The sequence below is a fragment of the Falco biarmicus genome, chromosome 3 (genome assembly GCF_023638135.1).
Source record: "Falco biarmicus isolate bFalBia1 chromosome 3, bFalBia1.pri, whole genome shotgun sequence".
Lineage (NCBI taxonomy): Eukaryota > Metazoa > Chordata > Aves > Falconiformes > Falconidae > Falco > Falco biarmicus.
Window position 1 is genome coordinate 105,534,076 of NC_079290.1, and position 17,589 is coordinate 105,551,664.

At 48.0% G+C, this 17,589-nt stretch overlaps 1 protein-coding gene across 13 annotated transcripts in view; it reads right to left on the reverse strand.

The window, feature by feature from the left end:
- Positions 1-17,589, reverse strand: part of CAMTA1 (calmodulin binding transcription activator 1) — a 325,176-nt gene that overhangs the window by 195,483 nt on the left and 112,104 nt on the right. For all 13 annotated transcript variants that reach the window (XM_056331855.1, XM_056331845.1, XM_056331846.1 and 10 more), the window contains one exon: positions 14,712-14,847. In XM_056331855.1, the coding sequence (XP_056187830.1) occupies positions 14,712-14,847 (136 nt within the window). The remainder of the gene's footprint in view (positions 1-14,711; positions 14,848-17,589) is intronic.

The window sequence follows — 17,589 nt, forward strand, 5'->3', positions numbered from 1 at the left end:
TTATGCATGAGAAATAATTGATCCCTGGATCAAACCGGAGTCCGTGGAAGCTGCCGGCGCAGCCAGTTTAACCCCATAAGGCTGTATGAAGAACGATAACATCCTGACCGGTTTCGCCAGCAGCACCTGCCTCGGGTAGGGACACCCACCCTTGTTTAGAACATCAGCTACTGAAAGTCCATCCCTTCCAAGTGATCACCTTGTACAAGTCTAAACGCGCTACATCTTAAAAAAAAAAAAAAAAAAAAAAAGCAGCATAATTAAAACCTAGACTTCTCGCAATACCTTGGAGTCAGGCAATTATGAGGCACTTTTAATGAATAATTTAGGTAATTAAAGAAGTCAAACACATAACACGTGAGAAGCGCTATCAGTGAGTTCCTGCTCCGTGGCCCCTCGCCCTCTGACCCCGGCCACGGCTCGCTGCGGCACACGAGCACCGGCTTCTGCTGCGGTATCGCCTCGGCCAGAGAGCGGCTCAAGAGGCTTTTCCGCAGAAGCTTCAGCGGCGACTCATGTTTAAGCGTGTTTAATACCAACATGTATAAAGTAGGCTGGGTAATTGCCGCTGGAATTCAACATGTGCTGTATCTCATCTAGGATATGCAATTTACTGGCTATATTCTAGTAAAATAACTTTATGGCTTTCTGTCATGATAAATAACAGTTTATAGCATAATGGAATTAATATTTACTTTGAAACCTATGCAGAGTATTCAAATAAAGGTGCTATATATAGAATCATCTCAACCGCTGCTGGTTTTTTGAATGCTGTGAATTGACAAGACGACACACAAATATTACATTCCAGTGCCCTCCAGCCATTAATAAACCTTCAGATTTTGGATTTGCAATCAAAACCCTCCCGTATATTTCATACAGTCACCGTAGTTCAAAGAGCATTAATTCAAAAGCGTGACGAGCTGGATGCTGCAGGGCCTCTGGGGTTTGGGAACCTTTCTGTGCCCGCTCTGCCTGCCCCAAGGATGGAGACGGGGTGGAGCTGCGGTTTCAGACTTCAAGGCTCGAAGCCAGAAACCTCAGCAAGCGTTCACGAGAATGTTCATGATTTACCACACAAAAACTGGTCATGTTTTTGTTTTTGTAGTTGTAGATGTCTTTTTTATTGTTCCAACAAGGAGAGATTGAAAAGACACTGAAGTCTAAACATGGCTCGATATGAAAGTAAGAGGGGGGGAAAGGAGCTGACTCGGTTTAGATGGATGTTTTTCAGATATTTTAAGTTCATATACCCCTGTCAAGGCTCAACATGTATTTTTATCAACCACGTACTGCATCACCAAACTCCCATCAAAAGCAGCGCATCACGCAGTCCTGCCTGCCTCGCGCGGGTGCCTACAGACTGCCAGCCTGGGAACTTCTACTCAACACACATTCCTGCTTCTGGCATCTTCAGCCACAGGAAATTCTGTTATCATAGATGGAGAACAAAGCAATGAACCAAAAAAGCATCATCATCAGTGGCCAAACACTGAGCCATTCTCCTGAGCCCCAGACGCCAGTCCCCGAGCACACAAGGTCACCGCACGCAGAGCTTGGCCACCAGTGTCTCAGGCTCAACACAAGCTGAGCCCAATACCCAAATTATGGGCTGAAGGTCAAGACAGATGGACGCCCACACCTAACAGGTATGTTACAAATAGATATCTTAATCATCAGGTAAAAGAGACATACTTGTTCTCCTCATGGTTTTGCATCATGTGTGTGGCTCAGAGCGCAAGGCAGCTCTGCAGCGGCATCGTCCTGTGCCGGCACCCCAGCGGAGGTAAATGCCATCTCCTCAACTGCCCCAGTTTGTAAACGTTTTGTTAAGTTTAATACTATTCGTTTGGTTTCTGAAGAGTCTGCAGCTCTGTCTTCAGAGAGCTACACATAGCCTAGAAAAAGCTGCACAAATGGAAAGTCTCTGGTTAAGTCCAAGCATCGGACACAGCCTTCTCCCAAGGACAGGATGGGAGTGAAGGGAAGCACACGGGAGCAGGAAAGGAGAAAGTATTTCATCTTTTTAAGCTCAAAGACATGCTTCCCTTTAGTAGGAAAAAGCTAAAATAAATTATGCTGCCCATGACAGGTAAGACATTACATACAGAATGGAAACCTGTCCCCGAGGAGGACAGCGAGCCTGACCACCACAGGGCATGGAAGGGGCAAAGCTGTTGCTCCCGTCTGGCACGCTCAAAGGGAGAAGCAGCAGGAGCATTAGCCCATGCAGCAAAAGCACAGGCATTTGTATAACCAGCTTCCAATGCTTAAGCATACCAATATTTCCTCATTCTTGTTTTATTCAAAATTTGTTTATGGCAACAGGCATACAAAAACTGCAGGCAAAGTGTAACCATCAACAGAAACGCCCACGCGGTATTATAGAATATACTTAGGTCAGACAGAAGGCATAATCTTCAAAAACATATTTATAGTGCTCTAAAACGCTGCAGTTCTTGGTAGCACGGGGACCTTTAATGGAAAAATACAACACATTTGTTGCGGTAAGTGACAAGAAGCAGCCACGAGCAGGCATGGAAAAGCCGGTCTGAAGAGGTGCGGGGTGGGAAGGTCACGGCCGGGGTCCGGGGTGGGCTGGGATGCTCAGCCGGAGCCAGGGAGCCGAGGGATGGGTGCCTTGGCACAGCCCTCCAGCCCCCTCCCTGCCAGGGTGGCCGTGGCGTGCCGGCACGTGCCAGCGCCAGCCCTCGCGCTTCGCACCTTTGCAGAGCCGGATCTCCATTTATTAATTAATTTGGAGGTCTGACTCTTTAACGCCATGAAACCCAATCCTCTTGTAACAGGTCAGGGTTACCGGACCTTCTTTTGAGAACTCACCAAAATCCTACACCAAGCGCGGCTTTGCCAAGCTCTGCCATGGCAGGTGAGCATCAAGGCTCCCCTGGTGCTGAGCAGGAAGAGCGGGAGCTGCTGTGCCCCCCACAGCCCGGCAGCCCCCGCAGAGCAGCCCCAGAAGCAGCCGGTGGCTCCGAAGCCCCCCGAGGGGCCGGGGGAGGCTGCGGTGGCCAGCGGGGAGCACGGCGGTGGCACAGGGCCGGTGCGGGGCAGGCACTGACCGCTCTGGCCATGGAGGGGTGGGGGTCTCAACCCACCGGCAGCCCCCCCAGCTGCCCTCAGGGTCTCTCCCCGCACGGGAGACTGCTGTTCATGCCCGGCAGCCACGCGATGGCAGCAGAAATACGGGAACACCGGAACAGACGCATGCATTATCATACAGTTATAATGAAAAGATATTTCGCAAAGACAAGGGAACTGCTAAACGTAACCCAATGCCCGTGACATTTCTGAGATAAGCAGGGAGCAGAAAAACAGGTTTTCTCTCTGAAATACAATAATTTACATTTGCTCCATTGCTTTAATTGCCAAGAGGGTCACTTGTGCTTTCTTGTCGCAGCAGTGACACACTGCAGCCCTCTCCCCCTGGGATTCCCACCTGCCCTCTGGCACACGGCAAGGTGCAGGGGACGGCTCCCCTCTCACACCGATTCCTCCAGCTCTGGGGACCTGACTTGTCCCAGCTTCGGCTACAAGCGCATCCCGCAGGGTCTGCGTGTCTCCTGGAAAACACCAAACAACCTGGGTTCACCCCAGTCCCCATGAGCACATCTGTTCATTTATTCTAAGACACGGAGCGTGTGGCTTGCTCAGCGGCTATCTGTACCATCTGCACCACGGTTTCAGACCCAGCGCGTCCACTGAATGGAAAACACCCACAATCTTGTTCCTGTCAGCTCCGTCCCATCACAAGCCATTATCTCAACTACGTTTGCAGGGGCCAACATCTCATTAGTGCCCTTTAGTTTAAGATGCTTGCCTGCTTTCTGGTTTGTGGTTTGGATTTTTTCATTTGCTTGTTTGTTTTTTTGGGGGTTTTTTTTGCAACAAGGTTATCTTCCAGGAGCCTGTTGAGGTGCTTTTTTATTTTGCAAACTGTTGGCACCCAAAGTGAGACCATCTATAAAACCCTGACAAAGCACAAAGCTGAGCCAGTAAGCACAGCTCCCACTGTCTGCTGCTCACAGGCACACAGCATCCCAGCGCCGTCACAGCATCCCAGCACCAACACCAGCATCCCAGTGCTGTCACAGCACCCCAGTACCATCACAGCATCCCAGCACCGACACCAGCATCCCAGTGCTGTCACAGCACCCCAGTACCATCACAGCATCCCAGCACCGTCACCAGCATCCGAGCACCAGCACCAGCACCCCACCCTGTCACAGCACCCCCTCGCCATCACAGCATCCCAGCGCCGTCACCAGCATCCAAGCGCCGTCACCCAGCATCCCAGAGCTGTCACCAGCGCCCCAGCACTGTCAGAGCATCCCACCTGCATCCTGGGGCATTTCAGCTCCCCAGACTTCATTCATGCACCCCCATCACTAAAAGCAGGTACAGGCATTTCCTGGGGACTACAACTACAACTCCAAACACAGGAAAGGGGCACTGGCACGCACAAGGGAACCACTGTGACCCCCGCTGCGCCGGGCTGTGCCAGGCAGGGCTTCCCGCACAGGGCAGAGGCACCGGCTGGGAGCCCGGCGAGGGCAGGTGAGCGCCGTGCCAACGGCGCTGCCGGGCCACCACGGCCCCATGCCTCTGCACCACGTTAGCCTGTCGCTTCCAACGCTGGGTATTACCATGCAATTAATGCTTTATATTTCTAAAGAGTTGTACAAACACCGGCTAATTAACTCCTATCTCTTGCCTATAAAAAGGGTGAATAAATAATATCCTACAAAGTGGTCGCCACTGAAACGTGCAGACATGCAGGACAGGGCCACGCTTTGAAACCCTCTTCTGCCAGCCTCTATGCCTGTACCGCGTTTTGCAGACAACACCAGATTTTGGTTAGGATCTCCAGCACCTCCAAACCCTCGACGCGGCTCTGCTCCTCCTGCTTCCCTCCCCATGCACACTTCGGTAAGCAATACCCGTCCTTCCAACAGGAACTCAGGAAATTAAAATGTTTAATGCATCTCTGATGCATACAAAATTAGCAGCAATACAGCAAATGAGGTCTGCTTTCCTTTCCAACACACCGTGAAATAAATAAAGAAATATAAACACATTAAAACCCAGGCGCATAATGCAGAGACACTGAGGCTCCTCGTTTCCAGTGGAAGCCCTTATCTCCGTCACAGCCCACAATGCAATTACAAGATTACAAGGCACATGCTGCTTCAGCATCTGGATCCTCCATGCAATCACAGGGATCCCTACAGAAAAAGGAAACCTCTTAATCTTGCAAGGAACGGCAGCGCTTTTACCTCGCCGCGCTGCACCCCACTGAAAGCGCCCCAGGAGCTGCGTGATGGGTGACCTGCGGTTAAAGGCTTCGCTTCGGCGCTACGCTCTCCCTGCGCACGCACAGGAAGGCAACGGCGTGGCCAAAGGAGTGACCACTGCCTCGGGTCCACAAAGTATTTACGTTTATTTTGTTTTGCTGTAAACTCTCTCATCTAAACCGCAAACCCTGGGATCAAATCCGGACCAATAAACCTCCGCTCCCATCTCCAGTCCCCAGCACATTAAACCAAGACCACAGACCCAGCAATCCAATCTCCATATATTGTATTCTCAAAATATTTCATTTCTGGCCACCAATCTTTAGATCTCCTATTGGATTTTGTTTTTGTAAATGGATTTTCCCACAGAGCTGGCAGAAAATAGATTTAATTTCGAATTTCTCTAAACTGGAATAGTCAATATAAATGTCAATGTGTATTTGTGCTGTGTAGCCTTTGCAGTGACACAAACCTCATGTTTCAGAGGGGGATACGGGAGTGCCTGCTAGCTTCTTTTGTGTCTGCACACTTGTTCTAACTTTTTATTTAATAAAGATGGCTAAATAATATAAAAGTTGTATACGTATTTTTTTTTATTATTATTATTTGTTTTAGTAGGGGGGGGAGAGTGTCCAGGAAGAAGTATGATGTCTACCACTGTTCAGCAAGCACATCAAGAGGAAGATGCAGAATTTGGAGCAACACCCATCCCAAGGCATGGACCCCAGCATGGGGGCTGACGTGTGTCACCCCACTTCTTTAGACCCACCCAGCACATTCAGCCTCCCAGTTCCTCCTCAACAGAGGAGTGTGCGAACTCACGTCATCATGGAATCGTTGAACGGTTGGTTTGGGTTGGAAGGGACCTTAAAGGTGATCCAGTACCCTCCTGTCGTGGGCAGGGACACCTTCCACAAGACAAGGTCACCTGGTTCCTCCTCTTTTTCCTCCCCAGTTTGTGGTGCAGTTGCAGCAACAACTACTCAAGCAATTTCAATCTATCTAAACTCTAATGTCATTAGTCCACAGAGATCCTTTTGGAATAATTCACATCGGAACTGCCTTTACATGCTAAATGAAAAACATTCAGACTTTAGTGAATGGGAGTTGAATTACAATCCTACCACATGTGGCTCAGCTTTATTCATGCTATTTATTAAACAGGGGGAAAAAAAAGGTGATGCAGTCAATTACAAAGCAATTACCCGAACCACCACTGCAAACCTGTTGCCTTGCGCTGAAGGGACCGTTGCCCTTGACTTGGGCAGAACTTGCCTACGAGCCACCTGCCCATCACCCAAAAAGGGTCCTGCCCCCCCATATGCTCAGAAGAACAACACACACCCACCCACCATTTCTGGCTGGCTTTGAAGGCTCCTCACTAGTACCCTACATCTACATCCTATATCCTTTAGCCCCCATTCCTCAGCCTTTCTGCTTTTTTCACCAACCTCCAGCCACAGGATGAAGCGATACCACACTCTGTAAGTGGGCGTAGCCATTTGCCATCTTACCCCAGAAACTTTGCTCACCACATGACTGCTCTAAATGCCTTTGCTCTGCTTCTCCAACATATTTTAAGATGACTTGCGAAGTCGAAAGATCACTTGGTTTTTTCATCTTATTGCAACAAAGATTTTTGTTTGCTAAATGATATTAAAAAGTTTGTTTTTTCCCACTGTGTTCAAAATATCCTAGCTGGTATAGAAGCAGTAACTCCATGCAAGGCTTCACGGCACTGTCACGGCATTCAAACCACAAGGATAACGAGGGCACACAAGCCCAGCCTGCCCTACAGGTACCCTCTGCTGCTCCAACGCGTGCAGACGCCAAACCCGTTTATCTTCCACTGAAACCAACACAAATGCTCAAGCTGAGCCGCAATCCCAAAAGATCTTGCTCTTTGCTTTGCTTCATAGTGTTTCTGCAAAACCCTCAGCTGTTGCTATGAAGCAAGTTGTTTTCAGAAAAGACAGTTCAATCCGTTAAGTTTTAAAAGTTGTCTTTCGTTAAAGGCAGAGTAGGAAGGGTCAGGAGCCCTTACCCCATGGAAAGCACAGAACTAACAGTGGAAGGAATCAAACTCCAGGAGGAAAAGCCCAAGAAAGCAATTTAATACTTTTATATCACCTTTTCTCCTGTCATACAAAACCAAAAATGTTTTCCATTCTGGTTCATGTCCAAAATGACGTGTGAACTAATTGAGCATAAAAACAGCTGCTTGGCATTACATCGGTTAAAGTAAACGCAACGTTTGCTCTTCCCACCCCGCAGCTCTCCCCCGTTCCTGCTTCTGCTGTAAATCAGACCATTCCCAATGTGTCACTGGAAGGACTATTTGCAAAACGAGGCATAAGAAACAGATTCTTTATTTCTTTCTGAAATTATTTTCACTTCTTTCAGTCTAAGGCTCCCCCTGTTTACCAAGTGCCTCCATCTGGAAGCCTCCCAGTAACCCAACGTTAGAGGTGAAGTGACGATCCCTGAGTGAAACACTTTCATCTGGCAGATGGTATTGAGTTACCCCGGACTGATGCTGCCAGGCTGAGAAAGTGAAAAAATATGCAGGATAGAAGCTGTATTACACCATCTCAAGATTTAACCATTTTCCCACAAATAATCACTTACCTGTTACGGGAACCCCCTTCTCCAGAGCTCGTTGCATAGCACTGACAAAGGAACCAGAGGGGACGCAGACAGGGGATGCCAACAGGGACATCCAACCCAGCACAGCACTTGCGCAGGCACACCACTTAAGAACAGGTCAAAGCACAGGAGTAAAAGCAACCTGCAGCTGTACGTCCACCCATCCACCTCCTGCTAGATCGAGAGTCCTTCAGACTTTGGACCAAATAGAAACATCAGTGCACAAGCACATAAAATCAAGTGTGGGCTCAAGCTGCTTTGCAAGAGCTGCGACTAGGACAGCTTCGCACGTGCCAGGGCAACGAGAAATAACGTGGAGCCTCCTTCTTCCCCCTGACCGCACCGGCATCGCCGGCGGGACCACACTGAGCCGGCGGTCCCCCACCTCTGCCAGGAGCAGCATCCTCAGTTCCTGAGCCCTGCGCCAAAGTAAATGAATCCCGCCTGACCAAAAGCAGCCCGAGGCCAGCTGCCTGAACCTGCCGACATTTGTCCTACCTGTTACCTCCTCTCCCCTCCTCCGCGCTGCCCAGCAGCAGGATCGCCGCTTGCCTGCCCCGTGAGCAGCGAGTCTGCAGCAGCTCAACTCGAAAAGTTCTCTCCCAGAGATGAATTTTCCTGGAGCGTTGCACAGCAATGCACCAGTGCCTTGGTACAGAGCAAGTCCGCGCAGGAAACAAAGCCAAATATTTTATAGCGTGCCTTTGAATAAACAACTCCTGCATGCGCCTGCCTGCTAAACCCGAGCCAGCGCGTCCATTCCCTTGCCGAGGCAAAGCTCCAAGCGGATGCCATCCCGACTGCGCCAGGCCCGGGCAGAGCATCTCCTCCAACATCACACACAAGCCAGTGGCCCTGAGCTCAGCTGAATATTCATCCTGAGGCATCAAGGTTTTAAGAAAGCTTTTATTGCTGAAGTTACACACCGTAAAAGAAGCCACGACAATCAAAGGATTAGGGACGTCACAGGTCTGTTGAAGAATAAAATCTCCTCGGCATGTGCAGGGTGTTAGGAGAAGATGCCAAAACCCACGACCATTTGCTGTGAATTTATGTTACTGCAAGCGAATACATTAGAATCCCGATATAGAAAACGAATTATTGATATGTATGTTCCCTTCAGAAGAGACTCTCAGGAGACCCATTCCACATTTAATGATAATCCATATTCCCCTTCAGAAACAGCAAACCAACTCTGATTTCCCCAGGACTGCCACAGACACATGAATCACTGAGATGCCATCACAGCCTTACGTTCTGGCTGCTGTAAACACTCCCTAGAACAGGTGACAGAACAAAATCCGACCACAGCTCACAAGGAGCCACCACCTTCCACGTTTCTGCATGAGCCTCTGCCCATCACAGATGTACAAGCCACAGCAAAGACAGATGGGGAGATGCTCTGTGCCCTCGACTGGCTTATGGGGGATTAAGGGAGAGGCTGGTTAGAAGTGGCAAGAGCCAAATATTAGGAGGGATATAAGGAAAATACCATTAGCAGTGGTGATAAAGAACAGATCTGAACAAAAACTGTCACATCCTTGAGCTGTTGTTCTCCTTCGCTTTCAGGGCTGCACTTGTTTGCGTTAATGTATGCACACGTGTGGGTCATGTTCTCAGAAAGCCTTTCGCATTAAACTCTCATTTCTCCTCCAGTGCCATTCCGCAGGATTTCTCTGGAATGCACCAGGCAGCCCAACTGAACAATGCAATCCTAATTAGTTTGCAAACTACACGGCTCACCTCTGAGGGCGAGCAAAGCCCATGTAAATTAAAGCGAATTGGATCAGACTGTCCTAGGAATAGTTCTCCAGATTAGTGCTGCTTGAGCATGTGATCTCTGAAGTCGCTTCCACCCGCCAGTAATAACTTACAAGTAAATTTCGCCAACAATAGCAGGGAATTGAGAGATGTAAAAACATTTTGCAGTGTAATATTCCATGATGGGTTATTTTACATAATACAGAAAAGCCCGTTTGGTCATTTACTGAAAGGAAAAGTCATCTTGTTCTTCGCACGCGTTCCCAGCTCGCGAGCTGGAAGAGTCGCCATCAGCACCCCGGCTGCGCAGCACCGGGCTCAGGTACCTGCATCCCCAGCCCCACATGCTAACGAAACCTTTTGCAAAGTTTTTGATGGTGATGTCCCAGGGTTTATGCAGTAATTGAATAATCTAAAATTTTCATTCCTGTCCTCGTGGACTAATCTGTAATAGTGTTAAGGGACTGTTATGATATTAATTAAATACAAGTCCTGCATACAAAATTGATACTCTGCATCGACATCTCCACAAGGGAGTTTCTCTCTTAATAAGACCGAAATCAAGTTTTACTTTTTTGTTTTGTTTTGTTTTTTAAGGAATTCATAAAGATTATCAGCTCGTACTGAGACAGCACATATTTATAGATGAGAGAACCAGGTATTTGAAATATACGAGCTCTGGCGCATTCATCTTTCCCTCTGATCACTCTGATCCGAAATTAGCGGTGTCAGACTAAATCAAGGCTGACAAAGGAGCACGCCGGAGCCAGGGCCGCTGGTGGTCACTGCTGCGCTGCTCCCTCTGCCACCCCCGCACAGCCTCCGGAGCGTCCCCACCGAGGCTGCGATGCTGCTGCTCCAGCCACCGGGGGTTGGGGGGCACCAGGCTCCCGCCAGCCGTTGGGCAGAGTCACATCACAGGTGGCGTTGCTGGTGCTCGGAGAGGGACCCTGCATGGCACGGCGTTGCCCCAAGGCAGAGAGAAGCCTTTTCCCCAACTTCTCCTCAGGCACTGGGCTTTGGAGAGACCAAAACACCCTCAAAACAGGACAAAGAGCAACAGAATAGGTGCCGACCTTCTAAAACGCAGAGGACGAGAGGGACATTTGCTATAAAAATATGACCTCGTTTTAATTTTAGCAGCGGTTTACCGTGAATTCATGTGAACACGCCGTTTATAGGCACCCAGAAAGGTTCAGGCACAGGAAGAGGCAAAAGCATCAGCCAAGGGAACTGAGCGTCAGGGCAGCACCAGTCCGGAACGATGCTAAAGCTACTGCAACACTCCCCTTACTATTATTTATTAGTTAAAATTTTTAATTATGTGAATTGATTAGGAACACATCACCAGGGATCCTAATTAATTAGAATTTTAAAAAGGATCACGGACTGGAGATTTTTAATGGATTCCACAAAGAATTGCACAAAGAGGTGTATTAAGGGAAAGGCCAAATTAACTTCTCCTTTCTGGTTTATCCAGCGTTTTCTAACAGGATTGTGCATCAGATTAACCAAGTAATACCCAAAACCCTCATGCGCAGTGATGCTAACCAAGACAATAGCTTGAGGATTTCAGGCAGTTATCATTTAACATCCGTTTGGTTAATTAGTTTATTCCTCTTAATCCTTATTTATTTAAATTAGTGTATTCCTATTTTGATTAGTTTATTCCTTATTTATATCCGAAATTTGCTTTAGCTGCATCGTCCGCGCTCACAAAATCCTTCTCAGTGGCACTGACAGACACCAACATCTCCAAGTATCTGGTGCAAACTCTTTGTTTCAAAATGGGTTTTTCTCCTTACTCAAAATTTGGGAATATGCAGAAGCCGTCACATTGATGATGCTTGGGAAGCAATTAATTATTAAATCTGCTAATACAAATCCCTTTTCAGAAGTGGTTGGTCAGTAGTTTCACGGGCCAACGTGTTTCTCCTTCCCGGCCATTAGCTGCAGCTTCCAGAGCTCTGTCTGGATGCTATCGATACTCTTGGCTGTCGGCTTTGCAAGTATTTTTCCATCAGCACGACAATGATACCTATTTATCTTCTGGCTGCGAGAGTCGCTGAGATGATCTGGCAGTGCCACAAGGCAGACAGTTATTTCATGCCCTGTTAAACCCTAATGCAGCTAACTACAGTAGCACTCCAACTTTGAAAAAAAGCCTTTTTTTTATGATTTTAAATCTGTGGCCCATGTATGCAAGGAAAGAGACTGCTGCCCATTAGGATGGCATCAGAATCCTGAAGCTGTAACACTATCCGTGAAGTAGCACAGTGTACCGATCCAGTAATTAATTAAGAAAGGTAAAACCACGTACTTGTGCCCAAGCAACGCTCAGAGGTCACGAGGTTGGACTTCCCCCGTGTCGCTCGGTGCCCCCTGGCAGCTCAGCAGGATGGCAAAGGGGCGTGAGGGCGGCTCCGCACGGGGCCGGCGCCAGTTCTTCCTCCCACCACAAGACCCAGACGCGCTCTCAGGCACAAGGGACCTTCCCACAGCGGACCCAGCTCTTCCAGACCCAGATTTATGCAGGACTTGAATTTCACACCCAAATCTCTATTTGCTGGTTCCTGTTCGTTCCTTTTCTCCCACCTTCACGTACAGAAATTACGAGGACTTGGACCATCGGCTCCTTTGTACGCTCTGACAGCTGGCAGGGGGGGAATATTAATTTCTTTTCAACACTAAGATATCAGTTTGGATTTTGATAACACTTAGTGCTGCTTAACACAGAGATTTATACAGAAGCTGTGTTCCTTCAGCTGGGAGCCCCAGTAAAAGTTGCCGTTAACTGTTGCGAGCGCTGGCTCGGAGCCAGGTCCACGCGCGGTTGTTGCTTTACCTGCCGCAAGAGCTATTGGCTGTGGACCTGGCCGCATCCTGCATCCGCCAGAGCCATCAGAGCTGGGGCTGTCAGGCTTCACAGCGAGAAGATTGAGGGATGACTTGATGAGAGGGCATAAGTACCTTCTTGGAGATAAAATATCAGGTACTAAAAGGGCTCTTAAGCGGGAGAAAGACATAGGAATGAATGGCCAAATTCTGGTACCTCCAAGTTGCAAAGCAAATACTTAGACACTTATTTTTTAAAGTGGTGAATGCGATCAGCCCCGGGAAGAAACCCTGAGAGCTGTGCATCCTCCAGCTCCTGATACATCCACTTGGAGATTTGTTGCTTTCTAGAAGATGTACTTCAATAAAAGAGAAATCACTGGGTTCAGTGCAGAGCTACTGGAGTTTAACGTGATTGCCACGCACATCCACACAGCCAGGCACTCAAGGGGCTGCTGGCTCAGTCTTTGAAAAAACACGTCAGAAAGTATTTATTTAATCGTGTGTGTGTGTGTGGTAGGCAACGGTCACCCCACCCTCCTGCAGGCAAGTTTGGCAGTGCAGGTTTTGGTATTCTGCATTGCTAAAGTTCACAGAAGTCGGTTAAATCAGTCTCTGCAAACTCAAAACAAAAACAATGCACAACTTTTATTATGCCGATTTCTTTTTTTGGGGTGGGGCGAGGTTGTCATGGTAAAATATTATTACTGGATGTAACAATTACGGAACAAAATTATGCCTCCCTGGTGTGATATAATACAATCCACTTAATACTATTTTAAAAACCCAAAACCTCATTAAAGCAATGACGGAATGTAAGAATGACAAATCGCTCAGAAGGAAGCTGGAGCACGAGGTGTATTCCAGGTGCCTGGTCGCTTCGCATCCCCAGCCCCAGGTGCAGCGGTGGCCCCCCGAGGTGCCAGGAAAGCCCCAGCCCAACTCCCAGCGCCACGGGGGAGCGCAGGCTGCCCCGGCTTAACCCAAAGCCCAGCCCCAAAGCTACCAAACATGCCTTGAGCTGCCGGGTTAAGCTTTGCCTGTCCTGGAACACCACCGATTTTTCCAAATGGATTATTCCAAACGCTGCAAACCCTGCTGCGCTGCGCCTGCCTGCCTGGCTGTAGCCACCTGCCCGCAGCAGTGCATGCAGCCTGCTAGCCGTGGAAATCAATACAGCTCGTACACATACAGACCCTGACGACTTTGCCGGTCGTTTGCCAAAACCAGAAGACTTCTTGAAGACAGCTGAATGCTACAATCACACATTTTAACCCCCTCTTGCCATCTGAGCCCCAAGTTCAGTACCAAACACAGGGAATACAGCCCTATTGTCGCAGGAACTAAGCTAGGCAAAGCTCTGCAGCTGGACTTCTACTATCAGAAAAGGCAATTCCCATTCAATAAAATACAAAAGAAGTTAAATAAATGTACTTCTCCTCCACATCTGTGCAGACCTGTAACGCCCAAAGTGATCAGTGCAATCCAACAGCCCCGCCCTCACACAGTCAGCGATTAAGAAAGAACAGCTGTGCCAAACACCACCGTATTTTAGAACAAACGGGTGAATTGCAGAAATACTGTGTCAAGTGAAATCACCTAGCTGAATTTCCTTGAATGGCTAAAAACCATCGGTAGAGCAATGGTCTCCTTCAAAACACCCCTTGAAGCAGAGTCTCATTCTGGTCTGAATTTCTGCTTCTGCATACTGTAAGACCAACACTTGGTAAGCACATGGAAAATTTTGGCAGTTGATACCAAAAGCTAGTGGGTATTTGTGACAATCAGATCTTATACAAAGCTTAGATGCTAAAAAAAAAAAAAAATGCCTTACAAGGCACTTTGAGATGTTTGGTCACCCTTGGGAAGTCCCCGTTACAAAAAACACATATGCCACCAAGAGATGCTTGCTGCAACGAGATGTTGGTGTCTGTCTTCAACACGACAACCAGCGAGCAGCAACGCAATCAGACGGTGAAGCCATATTTGAGTTTTGCTCAGAGGATTAATTTTGGGGGGATGAGGGAGAAATATCTGGAATTCAGCAAATAGAAATAATTTTCTGAACATGCAGACAAGTCCACGTTGAATGTATTTCAGGGAGCCGCTGCTTCCCAGCGCAGCCCACCCAACCCCGCCACCCCTTCGGTCTCCTACCTCCACTCCTTGGACTTTCAGTTTCATGTGATCCTCTCTGGTGGTTTTCCCATCTTTCCTTTTTTTCCAGCAATATCCATCTTTCCTGTATTTCACCTTCTTTCTATTGTACAGGATCATAGAACCATTCTGCGGTCTGCGAACAGGAAACAGTTTTGGATTACAGAGAGAAAAAAAACGACCCTGAGAGAGTTTATGAAGCAACGTACTACAGACCGGCGAAAGTCTCCCCAGAAGAGCAATATTCTGTATTTGGCATAAAATAAAATTTCACCTTTTGTTGCTGTTAACTGGATTAACTGATGTTCTGCAATCTGCAAGATCTTACTTGCAAATCTTTTACCTAACAAAGTAAGTGCACCAATGATAGCTTTAAAAAAAAAAAAGGGGGAAAAAAAGGACATCTTATGATGCATCATGAAATAGCCAGCATTTTCACAGGATATATTATGACTGGGCTCAGCTATATGCTGAAAATTAGAAGGAAGGAAAGGTTAAGGAAAAAAAAAGGATTGTTATTATTTTATTATAGACATTCTCTCTCTTTTTAATGCAGCAGCAGGATTAGATAACAACCACCCCAAACGCAGCACCAGAATATGGATGTTGGCTTAAAAAGGCAATAAACAAGCAAAAAGGAACAGAAGAAGAAATGCATTAGCGTACACACTGGTTTCACTGCTCCTGCTTAGAACCGCGTTAGGCTCAGAGTAACTTTCTCTCTTCTGAGCACCTCCCTGACTTCAAAGACACAGGAAAACAGTTTCTGCTCAGAAACTACGTGGACCCTTTAAAATACCCACACAGGCACACCGTTCCGTGCCCAACAGACAGCAGTCAGCGTGGCTCTGGTGTATGATGATATTGCACAGAAATGTTTTGCCATCTGCTAAGCTAACGCACAATGGGGGCATTTCTGCTGTAACAGTAGAAAGTAAAAAGCTAACAAAAAAAAACCCCAGCACTGCAAAGACAGCATGCATCCCACGCAGGCAGCAGTGCTGTAGATGCTGCAGACACTTACAGTGGTGCATTAGTCACAGTAATTTGGCTTTAGGACACCAAGAACAGAAAGAAAAACAACAGCAGCAGCAGCAATAAACAACTTTCACAGGAAAGCTTTGGCTGGAGCCTTTTGGTATCAAAGCACCTGAACTTGTACAAACAAGCCAAACAAACAGAACGAAGCCTTTCAGGAGAGAGCGAGAGAGAGGGTCCCCCGCGCTCCATCAAGTCCACACTGCGCACCCCTCGGCTTTTTGGATGTCAGCAGCCACGCGTTTTCAGACAGTGCAGAGCGATAGCTGGAACTGCTAAAAAAAACAGCAAAACCCACCACGTATTTTCACGCCCAGCCAAGGCAAGGAAGCGCTTTAAATAAATAAGCTGAATTAAGCCGTTTGTGTCCGTGCAACGCTGGCTTGGGACTTCAGAGCCACACCAAGGTGCAAACTCAGTGCCTGGCCCAGCTGAAAGCACATCCTTCTTCCCTCCCGCTCCTGTTTTGAACAGCACGACACCATGAAGCAAGCACACGAAGAAGCTTCTGCAGGTACCCTCTCCTCATTTTTCTCTACCAAAATACTCCGTTTGAAGACAGCCGCCTTCACCCGCGTTTATCACATAATAACAGGGCTGTAACATTGATGTAAAAGCTGTTAATTATAGAGTAACTCATCCCGATGCTCCATTAAGCACATAAAGGCACCCTACTACTGAGGAAGATAAGCTCATGATGGTTTTCTACCACCACTGGCCAGCCAAAATTACTTAGCTCAACCAACACAACGCCCTTCCTCCACCCAAACAAACCCCATCAGCTGGACCTGCTACCAAACCCCATCCTTGTTCCTCGCCCCCGCCCCCCGGCATGCCTCTGCGGGTACGTGCCCAGGGACGCCCTGCCCGATGCCCGCTCCGCGCCTCCGGAGCGCTCGTGCACATCGGCGCCGATTTAATGAACGTGGGTGGGAAAGCGCACCAAGTCTCTTTTAGCATGACTTTCAGCAGACTTTCTACTTCTGCGTACATTTGCAAGACTGAAATGATCTTTGATCTAAGTGATAATTAGCACATATTATTTTTTTTTACTAAACCAGAAATTACACATATTTCCCCCCCCACCACATTTTTTTCCACATACGTGCAGATACTTATTCCCTGTGCCCAGAAACCCGCACCCCGTTTCCCCAAACTGCACCGCCCCCTCCTCCTGCAACCCATGCCCCAGGGCTCGGTGAGGCTGCTCCTCGCTGCTCCTGTGCATCACCCTGAAAATAAACACTCTGCAGCCAGTGCAACCACAGCGCCTGTTTGACAGCGTCGTAGATAGCGCAGGATTAATTCAGTGGAGATACTACATATCTTGTTTGGGTGTTTATTCTATAAACCTCCAGTCGCTGCACATGTCAGCTCAAACCCTTTTCAAAACATCAAAGATTTCCCCTTGTTGCCGTCGCGGAGATGTGCCCTATGGCTTACAATGAGTTACCTGCGTGTAACGAAAAGACAGCACGGGAACTCATCTCCTGCCTAGTGCCTCGGCACTCACACACGCGGCTTCTCAGAGAAAAGTACGCTCCAAGGACCTGAAAGTTTTTTGATGTGAGCAAAATCGCAGTTTTCTCACACTGGGTGCCACGAGAGCACAGGGTGAAGGGACGGCAGAGCCCAGCTCTGCAGTTGCCGTTCAGCAAAGCTGGAATCGGGGGTTTGTTGGCTTATTTCTGCGACGGGAAAAGAACATGAGAAGAGGTCGCCGGAAAACAGTTAACGAGATCTCTACCGCAAAAAAGCACAATGAAACAAAATCTCTTCAGGATCTCTGGAGCAGTTGTCAGTTTTGATAAGAGTGTATAGAGCTGCTCTAAGGCTCACA